This window comes from Haematobia irritans, chromosome 1 (genome assembly GCF_050003625.1).
Source record: "Haematobia irritans isolate KBUSLIRL chromosome 1, ASM5000362v1, whole genome shotgun sequence".
Lineage (NCBI taxonomy): Eukaryota > Metazoa > Arthropoda > Insecta > Diptera > Muscidae > Haematobia > Haematobia irritans.
This window is the reverse complement of record NC_134397.1, coordinates 88,862,912-88,874,013: the sequence shown is the minus strand read 5'-3', so window position 1 is coordinate 88,874,013 and position 11,102 is coordinate 88,862,912. Positions and strand designations below refer to the sequence as shown.

The window sequence follows — 11,102 nt, the reverse complement described above, 5'->3', positions numbered from 1 at the left end:
TCTCTCGATAAGATTCGCATGTTTATTATGTTATTGTTTTTGTTAATTTCAGTTCCCCTGTATATCCAACGGCGGTGAATACGAACAATGACACTCACTGCCAGAGAACTTCAAACGAACAGCAATTTTATAAAACAACAATACCGATAAATGAGCAGAAACAGCAATGCCATCACAATGGTGGACCCCTACCCCACACAACTACAGCTGATGGTAAAGATTTAACAGCTGTCGCTATTCAAAATGCCTGTCATGACGTCACTAGCAATACAACAACACACCATGGGATTTCCTCAACATCGTCGCCGCTAGCAACAGCAGCACATTTATGTGGCGGTTGTACGGGAATGCGCAATAGCCCCACATATGAGAATCATACGACTGCGGCCACTACAACTACCACCATCGAGTATGAGCTGTCGAATGGTTTTGCAAAGCTCTCTAAAATCAGTACTAGTCGAGTGGCCGCCGAGCAATCACCAAATAGCGTTGTTAACCCCGTAGTAGTTGTGCCGAATTCCGAGTCATCGTCGAGAGTTAATACGGATACTGGCAAAGAAGAATCCATCGAGAAGACCACCAACTACTCGAAACTACCGCTACTTTCACAAGTCGATCTGCATGATTTGATGCGAAATGTCAATGCAATAAACGCCGTCAATCATACATTACGTCAGTCATTTAACCTACAACAACAGCAACATCACCATCAAAAGTCACCCTTGTACAATTTACAACAACAATCGAATTTTCATATGGATTTTTCAAGCATGAACGGCAACAATAGTCCATTAAAAAAGGTCCCTCGTGATCGTTTGGGTCTATGGGGCACAGGAGGCGATGTCGATGTTCCTGGTAATATTTCCGGTTTGCAACGTCTGCAGCATAAGAAATACAACAAGGTAAGCGGGCAACAACAAGTTCGGTGGAAAGCAAATACAGGATTATGACACCATGAAGAGATGTTGAATGAATATGTTCGGGAATATGACACATTTTTACCAAAGTTCAATGTCGAGTCAAGCAACCCTATGTACATACATATATATACATACACCATTTTCAATTGGATACAATTTTTTGGTTTTACTTATGCTATGTTCACACTGGGTAAATATTTGACAGAAATCAAAAAAGAATCCGTCGCCACAGCCAAACCAGCGGACATTGTTAGCTCATTTTGGATATATAACATCATGGTAGGAATTTTTTTCAAAAACCCAATCTAGATATTTGGAAAATGGTTTTGGAAAAATATTTTGCCTAGTGTGACCATAGCCTTAGCAGCACACCTATTCACAAGCTTTGATGAGAACATATCCGTGTACGTATGTACATGTGCTCTCTATCGTAGTACAACAAATGCGCATCATCATTTTCTGAGAAAAGCGCATTACAAATATTTCTCTATAACAAAATCTTCTTTTTGGGGAGAAAATACCACTATTGTAGGGAAAGGATATTCAAGAGTCTATGCATATACATTTTACTATGGCGTGAGTTTGTTTTGCTTCAATTATGACCCTTCGCTCCAAAGCCCATGACATGAAAATAAGTGATGTTACTAATTTATAAACATCAATCTTTAGTTTATCAAATGAGTTATGTCTTATTATACCAAAAGATATTTTAGACGAACGAACACTTTTTTTCATATCATTTTCGGTGAAAAAACGTGTAACTGCAGGAAAATAAGTATTCATCCCAAGTGGAACTTTAGACAAAAACCGTTTGCAGTAAAGACGTTTGTTTCGAAGATTTTTTTGTTTTCGTATCTTTCGCAGGATACGAAAACAATGTGCAAGTTATTTATAAGGTAGCATTAATTCGTCAGTTGACTTTCGAGAACTCAGTAATATGTCAAAACATATTAGTACATATTAGTTGTGTTCCTTTATTTTACTCGTAGTAAAAGTAGTAGTACGTAAAGGAACACAACTGTTTTAGGGTGGCATTGATTTGAGCTATTGTTGTTGTTATTTTTGAGTTAGTGAGGCTACCTTATAATTACCAGAACCACGAGACTAACTAATTTCTTTTTATATCATTCTCACTTTCATATCATTTAATTACTTATCACCACCGTTAATAAAAACAATGCAGAAGCAAATATTCGATTATGTAGAAAATTTCATTGAGCTGGGGAAAATTTCTTAAACATTTTTAAAAATAAACTAAAACAAAATTATCGTTTTTCAATAAAAGTAAATTTTAATATACATGTATACAGTTTCTATAAACCTGTACTGTAATTGCTAAAAGAAAACAAGCTTATTAATGACTGCGTCCCCATGTCTGCAGCCACAGACTTTTTATAGAAAAGCGGTTCAAACATCGTCTACACCACTATATAATATTTTTGTTATGTATATCTTTAAATTAACTCATTAGTTCTTACAATTAATATTTATACTTTTTACTGCCATGATAAATTTAAAAATCATCTACATATATCTCTGATTTTTCGATAGAAATAAATACGGTTTAGTACACATATCTGGCAAAAAATTTCTTGGATAGCTAAATAGAGGATCAAAATATAGAGAGTGATGTATTAAGAGAAAAAGATCAATGCCAATCTCCTACTCAAATTCATACCACAGGTTGTTCTCTCTCCTATGGTAGATACAAAGTACCGTAGTACCCTCGCGATATATTTGGCAAGAAATGGCAACACTACCTCATTTACCGACGAGGAATTAGAATAGATTTTAATTTACCGACACGCCGCTAGGCGTCACAGTATTACATCTAATTATACAATTATTTTTCGAGCTTTATGGACAGATAGATTAATGAACATGTTTAATAGAGCCATTGAAAAGAAAACGCCAGATACAAATCTATACACGCCTGGACTGTACATGTTTCGGTTCGGGCGAATGAACCTTTCCACAGCCTTTAGTATAGATCTGGCTGGGAGAGATAACTCAGTTTTGGGCCCTTTATGCTAACTCCTTATGGAGAAAACATTTGGGAATTTACCTCTTACAAATTGAATCATCTTTTCTCCCACTGTACATCATCTTTTCATATAACTTACAAGTCCCTTAATCTTATTTTTATTTCGTTTTGTTACATAGTAATGCAAAAAAACGAAATTTATTTTTAGAAAGCTAATTTGTTAGAATTCACCTAAGTGGTGAACAGTCGAACAATGCTTATTGTTTCTACAGTCAACTACAACAACATGTAACAACTTACAGAAACTGGTTTCCAGGATACAACAAAAATTCTAACGCGTACCTTAGTCGTGTTTTTCCTAGTTTTACGACGGTCTCATCGTTGCTTATTATATTTCATGTTAGCCTGATACCGAAACAGGCAATTGACGTCCAAATGCATTATATCTAATTATACAAGTATTTTTCGAGCTTTATGGACAGATAGATTAAGGAACATGGTTAATAGAGCCATTGAAAAGAAAAGGCCAGATACAAATCTATACACACCTGGACTGTACATGTTTCGGTTCGGGCGAATGAACCTTTCCACAGTATTACATCGCGGATTTTTGGCTTCCCATAAGAAATGCACGTAAACAAGTGTTCGTTTACCGCCTATTGCTATGGCCATATTTAGCCACTAAAGCCTGGGGATGATAATTATCTATGCAGATAATATACAATATAACGGTAATATATAGGTCTGAATCCGAATGATAATATATAGGTCTGAATCCGACTGACTCTGTAGTCGGCCTTGCCTTGGTTGGCCATTGTTTCATTTAATTATCGTTGTCAAGATTCGATGACTTTGGGACCAGCCTTCATGAAATTTGATATTGCATAGTTGTTGGTAGAATGGACAAATCAAACAGTTATTCACTCAAATTTTATTGGACGATTTGAGCAATTTCTGAATGATATTATTATTTCCGGAAGTACCACAATAAAATCATGGCAATCTTTATGGCAAGCGGGCATGTTAAGCATTTTATACAGGCGGATCTCAATCGCAAACAAAAAAGTTATTTTTTCGGATCTGATTCAGTACAATTTCGTGAATGCTATTTATCATCACTGCTCTCATCTCTCTCCATATCTCCTTTCTCTCTCATATATTTCTACTTCAATGATCAAGAACAACTTTAAGAAATTATGAATATCTAGCAATTTATGACAGTACGAGGATGGACATTGACAATTTTCGATATTAATCGCTGCAGGGGTTTGAAACTAAAAATTCCGTGCTATATGTTCTTCCTTCAAATTGCTAAAATCTTATAAAAAATTAAAACTGATCATCAAATCGTTTTTTTTTTCAATTTTTGACGCTAAATTTGTTATTAATATACCTCTGGCTCTTAAAATAAACGTTAGTAATAACAGCATGAGGTTTGTTGTTTTAAAGCCGGTACTAAGTTCGTGTATCACTAGTTGAAACCAACATTTCAAGTTCAAATAAGCAATAAAGAACTGCTTTTCTTTGCCAAATCTAACATTACTTAGAAGGAAGGTTCAAATGATTGAATATTGAATTAATAGTTTTCTTTCCCTAAAATAACCTAGTAGAGAAAAGCAAAATTTTTTGATATTCACTTGTGAAATACAAAGTAAGAAGCCTTAAGATGGTTCTGTCTGCGGAAAAAGAGATGCGGAATTGATTATTGAAACAGCAAACATACAATAGCTTTTTCGACTAAAATGCAAACTTTTTGATAAGGCAAGTGTAGCTGCATTCCGAAAATGTTCGTAATAAACTTTTATTCTAACTATTTTTTTAAATAAGTTCTCTAGAAAAAGTGCAATCTTCAATATTATTAAACTTCTTTTCGACTACCAGGCTCAAATTAAATTTAAATCACTATGTTGATCGTCTCAGGAGGTAACCCAATATTTCTATTAGACACAATCCATTGCTGATACACACAGAGAAGGAATATGATCATCCCAACCATGTTCCAAGAGCAAAATGTTACTTTTTCACGGAAAACATGTTGCATGTTTGTCGAAACCATGTTCTTTTCTCGGAAATTATGTATCTGATTTCGAAAAGCATGTTATGTTTGACGAGAAAAGAATATTTTTGCGTCAAAAATGCTACATGGTCGCTGTAAAAAAGTAATATGGTGCTCTTGAAACATGTTTGAGGTGATCATATTCCTTCTCTGGGTGTACATAGTGTTCTATGGTATAAAAAAAGCAATATCAGATTACAAGAAATTGTTTGTTTTATAGCAAAAGGTTTCAATCTAATCTACCAGCAAAATTCCTATAAATCATCTCTAAGTACTTAATTACAATCTATATTGAGCTATATACATTATAAAACTAAATAAACGTTTTTCCATGATTTAGCAAAATGCATTTCTGAAATTGCTTTCAAAAGTTTGTTTATTGCCAATATTTCTAAGTACGAAGCTATATAACCCCTTACACAATGAGAAATGTCAATATTTTCTCATTCTAGCATTCAGAAAATACAAAAACCCTTAAATATTCATTAAATTAATCATCGTCTTTTTAAATATACACAAGTTTTTAAAAGACAAACTAACATTGGAAGACACTTTGTTCACAGCTCCGACATAATGACAGCAAACGTGCTATCTGAATTTACAGAAGTGTCAATGCTTTCTGAGGGAATTTGTTTCCAATGACAAAGCCACTATAGAAATGTGATCGTTTGCGGTAAGAACTGTGCAAATTTTAGAAGAAATAAAACAAATATTGAAAACATATTATGAAACCATGGAATATTCCTATAGCCCAAGAAAAAAGTCACACATGTCATGATGAGACGTTATTTTATTTTTTTTGTTGTTTTGAATGCAAAGACTAGGCAGGTCGAGCCCCTTTCTTCATTTTACTGCGAAGGAAATTCATTAAAAATTACCCTAATTAAATACATCTATTATTTGGATTTCTATAATTATTCTTAATGGTATTACAATTGTTTTTATTTTATTCGAACATTCTGATATAGCCCGTGCTATACATAACGAAAAATTCTCCAGCACAAGAATATATACTATACAGTCATACACTCGAAAGAAATAGAAAATAACACAAACGAAAAAGTAAGTTGTTTCAGCAGTATTTGTTTCTGGAGAGGGAAACAGATTCGAACACAGTGGTTCCAAATCGCTTTTTTTTTGGAAATAACATATTTTTTCTTTTGTGTAAAAGCTGAGGTGTTTTCTTCTAGGTTTACAAATTTGTGGGCCCCTAATGGGTCCACGGGGTATGAAATTTTCTTTTAGCTGTCAACTCCGCAATTTTGAACCGATTCCGATGATGTTTCGATTTCGATGAATATTTTCTTTTATTTTTTGGCAAAATATACATCCTTTCTGCCGTAACATATTTTTTTTATAGATTTCTCACAATCTTTTTTTACTTGTTTCTTATAGAACACCAAATAAGGATATGTTTTAAGCTTTTTTGGTCAAGAATATGACGGCAATTTTTCAAAACGAAAAAATTTTTTTTTCAAAAATTCTCATTTGACAAAGCACCGATTGCTAAGCCACATTTGTCTACTAACTAACTGTAAAAGTTTTCAAAACATCCTACCAGTAAACAGCTGAGAAATATGCATTTTCCCTGCCAAACTCAATAAAAATCATAACGATATCACAATTAGTTCAAAAGTTGTTAAGGTTTCAATTCATATTTTTAATTCCCAAAAACTGTGCAAAATTTCAAGTAAATCGGAGTGAAAATTTAGTTTCCGGTGGTCATGTAAAACTCTGGCTTCTGGGGCCATACTGGGGCGGAGTTGACAGCTAAAACAAAATTTCATACCCCCGAGGTAACCAACATTTAACGCCTACAGGTCAGCCTGTAGGAACCACAAATTAGAGGAAAACACCGCAGCTTTCACAAAAAGAAAAAATATGTTGATATCTCTATCCGTTCAAAAGTTGTTGAATTATTACCAAAAAAAAAAAAAAACGATTTGGAACCACTATGCAGCGTAGATAAAATATGAAGTTAGTCAGTTTAGTTTTCGAATCTGCTTTCCCTCTCCAGAAACAAATTCTGCTGAAACAACTTATTTTCGTTTTATTATGCGCTGTACATTTAACATTATTTGTTAGTATACTCAGCAGAAGTTAGTAAAACAGCAAAAGTTCTGCTGAAAATGGGAATGCAGTTACTGTGTACTGAAATAACATTTTTTTGTGTTTTCTTTTCTCAAGTGGCGTCCTTTTTTCGCCGACGAAAAAAGTTTTTTCATAAAGATCAAAACATTTTAGGTTGTGACCATGTTCTTTTAACTGGAAGAAACCCATTTTTTGACGAATACCATAATATTTTGGATCGAGACCATTGTCTTTTGATTCAAACAAAATTCTTTTCATCAATATAATAACATTTTATATGAGGAAAATTTTATTTTTCTTAGAACCATGTTCACTGAGCCAACATGGTTGCCGGGGAACTGCGAATCGGATGAGTTGGCAAGGCTAGGGACTACCTTACATATTCCAGGGGAACTAGAATGCTCATGCTGCGTGAGAAGGCTGTTATGATGGCAAATGTTCCATGGGAGAATTGCAAGGGTTGTAACGACACCAAGCAAATATGGCCCCATTTCAACTAAAACAGCACACTAGATATGCTAATGTTCTCGAGACGTCAGATATTACTCCTGATATCTGCTATAACGGGTCGCTGCCTGATAGGCGATTTTGCAAAAACTATTGGCGCGAAGTATAATGACTATTGTATGAGCTGTCATGATGCGGATCAATTAAACGCCTCTTGTGTGAGTGTCCTGCATTTTGTGTAAAGCGCAAGCAACTTTTAGAAGCATATAGCTTCAGATTACTGGCGGATCTGGAAAACGTTAACTTAAGCAGTCTGCTAATGTTTTTGGAACAATCTGGTTGGTTCAGCGAAGGAAAATAATCGAGAAGGTTCAGCGGTTAAAACTAGAAGTGCCCATATGTAATAGGTACTTTTAGTTAATGTGGTATCACAATGGACTGAATAGTCTAAGTGAGCCTGATTCTTAATCGGGCTGCCACTTTAACCGGTGAAAATGTTACATGGTCGCCACAAAAATAGCTCCTATTATACTATTTTGCTCTTCGAATATGATCGTGACTCTGCGTGCGAAATATGATCACCTCACACATGTTTCAAGGGCATAATGTTAGTATTTCACAGGGAAAATTTGTATATATGTTAACATACATGCTTGCCGAAATAAGATTCATAATTTCTAAGAAAATAAGATGATTGCGACAAACATGATAGCCGAATTTTCGCTGTTACGTAAATATTTTTTCTACATTTGAACCACATATACAACATCGGATAAAGTTAAAAAAATAAATCCAATTTAATTCCAAACGAAATATTAGATAAAGTTCCTATTCGTTGTAAACGATTAAAAGGCATATAAACCAAAGTTTTTAACCAAATAAATAACCTCTGTCAATTTTGTGCATGCCTAATACAAAACGAATTCTTTTACGACAAAAGAAAATAACGTCTCGGAGAAGAGCATTCGATTTTGTCTCGCTAATATGACTCATTCCCGAACTGAAATTCTCCAGCTTGGTTTTGTACATTACAACTAATGTTTAAATTCTAATTATACAAAAAATTAAAATATCTACATGTTTACTACCACTACCACAGACTCGTGTGAAAACCCGTAAATCTCCAATTAAACCCCCTTAATTGAGATAAAAAGAAGAAATAAATACAATACGAAAATCATGTCATTGCATGTTAAAATGCCAAGTCATCGTCACATTCCTCAATAGTCGTTGCTATTTTTTTTTTCAAATGGGCAAAGTCATCATAACTTACGATGAGCCATTACGTTACCTCTATCATTCAAATGGTCGCAAAAATTTAACACAAACTTCGGAATGGCATAACAGAGAGGCAAAAGTTAATTGGAATTGCTGCTACGTAACTATCAATGGAATGTGTCATAAAAGTAGTTTTGTTGGTTGTTCCAGATAATTTTTCGGATGTTTCAACTTGGGGTATATATAGGTGTATTCTCCTTAATATCAATGATACATCATATATGAGTACAGGGTGGCTGATATGTAGTGCAACAAGCTAAAGCCGTTAATAATGGTAGATTTGCATAAGTTAGTCGCAAAGTGGCTGCCCTGTGTCACAAATTTTCCTTCTTTGAGGTCTTGAATCCACATTGGGCTACACACAACAAAAATAATTCTTTCCTCCGAAACAAACGTTTTGACTAACGAAGATTTCTTTTCTTGTTAAAGTTGTCGCCTTAAAGGCAAATAAATCTACACCCTCAAGAAAAATCGCTTCTCTAACATATGTTCCAAACATATTTTGCAGGAAGCACATATAAAGGGTGATTCTTTTGAAGTTGGGATTTTCATGCATTAGTATTTGACAGATCACGTGGGATTTCAGACATGGTGTCAAAGAGAAAGATGCTCAGTATGCTTTGACATTTCATCATGAATAGACTTACGATCTGCCACAACGTCGAATTTTCAGTGAATGGGCCCTAGAAAAGTTGGCAGAAAATCCGCTTTTTTATCGACAAATTTTGTTCAGCGATGAGGCTCATTTCTGGTTGAATGGCTACGTAAATAAGCAAAATTGCCGCATTTGGAGTGAAGAGCAACCAGAAGCCGTTCAAGAACTGCCCATGCATCCCGAAAAATGCACTGTTTGGTGTGGTTTGTACGCTGGTGGAATCATTGGACCGTATTTTTTCAAAGATGCTGTTGGACGCAACGTTACGGTGAATGGCGATCGCTATCGTTCGATGCTAACAAACTTTTTGTTGCCAAAAATGGAAGAACTGAACTTGGTTGACATGTGGTTTCAACAAGATGGCGCTACATGCCACACAGCTCGCGATTCTATGGCCATTTTGAGGGAAAACTTCGGAGAACAATTCATCTCAAGAAATGGACCGGTAAGTTGGCCACCAAGATCATGCGATTTGACGCCTTTAGACTATTTTTTGTGGGGCTACGTCAAGTCTAAAGTCTACAGAAATAAGCCAGCAACTATTCCAGCTTTGGAAGACAACATTTCCGAAGAAATTCGGGCTATTCCGGCCGAAATGCTCGAAAAAGTTGCCCAAAATTGGACTTTCCGAATGGACCACCTATGACGCAGCCGCGGTCAACATTTAAATGAAATTATCTTCAAAAAGTAAATGTCATGGACCAATCTAACGTTTCAAATAAAGAACCGATGAGATTTTGCAAATTTTATGCGTTTTTAAAAAAAAAAAAGTTATCAAGCTCTTAACAAATCACCCTTTATTATTGGATACTGCCGAAACATTAATATGTTTGTTTTATGTGAGCATATTATATGTTTGGAAGCATTTTGAGTCCAAAAATAGTATATGCTTGGAAGAATTCCTCAAAAAAGATTGTGCTCATTCCCTCACATAATTTTCACTTCCACGAAATTTTTGAGTTCTTCGCATCTTTTTTTGTAATATGCTGTTGTTTTTCAAATGTCTATTCTCTTGATTCCGAATACTCATTCTAATATTCAAATTAAATAATATTTAGACTTAAGCATATTAAATTTTTGGCCTTATCATGAAACAGTTTTCCGAAACAACATACAAGCGGTTTCACAGAAATTGCTCTCATTTCATTCTCTCACTGTGTTATGTTGATATCTTTTTATTCAACCCTCCCGGTTTCCATCTCTATTTATTTCTCTATACTAACTCTCTCTCTCTTTGTCGCTCTCTGAATAAAGTATCACAACATATATATGTTTACTCGAAATTTGTAAATTTATATATGTTTACATTCACACATATTATTTTTATGAAACATTCATGCCCCAAACATAATATATTCTAACATATTAACATATGTGTCCCAAACATTTTGTGTTAGTTTAGGAACATTACATGTTTGCCCTTAAATATATTGTGTTTAAAAATTGTGCCCGAAACACATTTTGTTTATATCGGAACATATATAAAACATATTTTTCTAACAGTGTATATTTATGGTGTAATTTTTTTTTTTATTTTTAATTTGTTTGTTCAAAAACACGAATTATGGCCTTCTAACGGCCGAATAAGTCATCACATCCTCAAAAACATCGCTTCTCGAACATAAGTATGTCCCGCTTCTCTAACATAAGTATGTCCAAATGTATATATGC

The 11,102-nt window shown here is 34.5% G+C and overlaps 1 protein-coding gene across 2 annotated transcripts in view; it reads left to right on the top strand.

Annotated features, from left to right (window-relative positions):
* The window catches only part of LOC142221400 (NADP-dependent malic enzyme-like), a 133,944-nt gene that overhangs the window by 87,130 nt on the left and 35,712 nt on the right, over positions 1-11,102 (top strand). For both annotated transcript variants that reach the window (XM_075291118.1, XM_075291117.1), the window contains exon 2: positions 53-902. In XM_075291118.1, the coding sequence (XP_075147233.1) occupies positions 53-902 (850 nt within the window). The remainder of the gene's footprint in view (positions 1-52; positions 903-11,102) is intronic.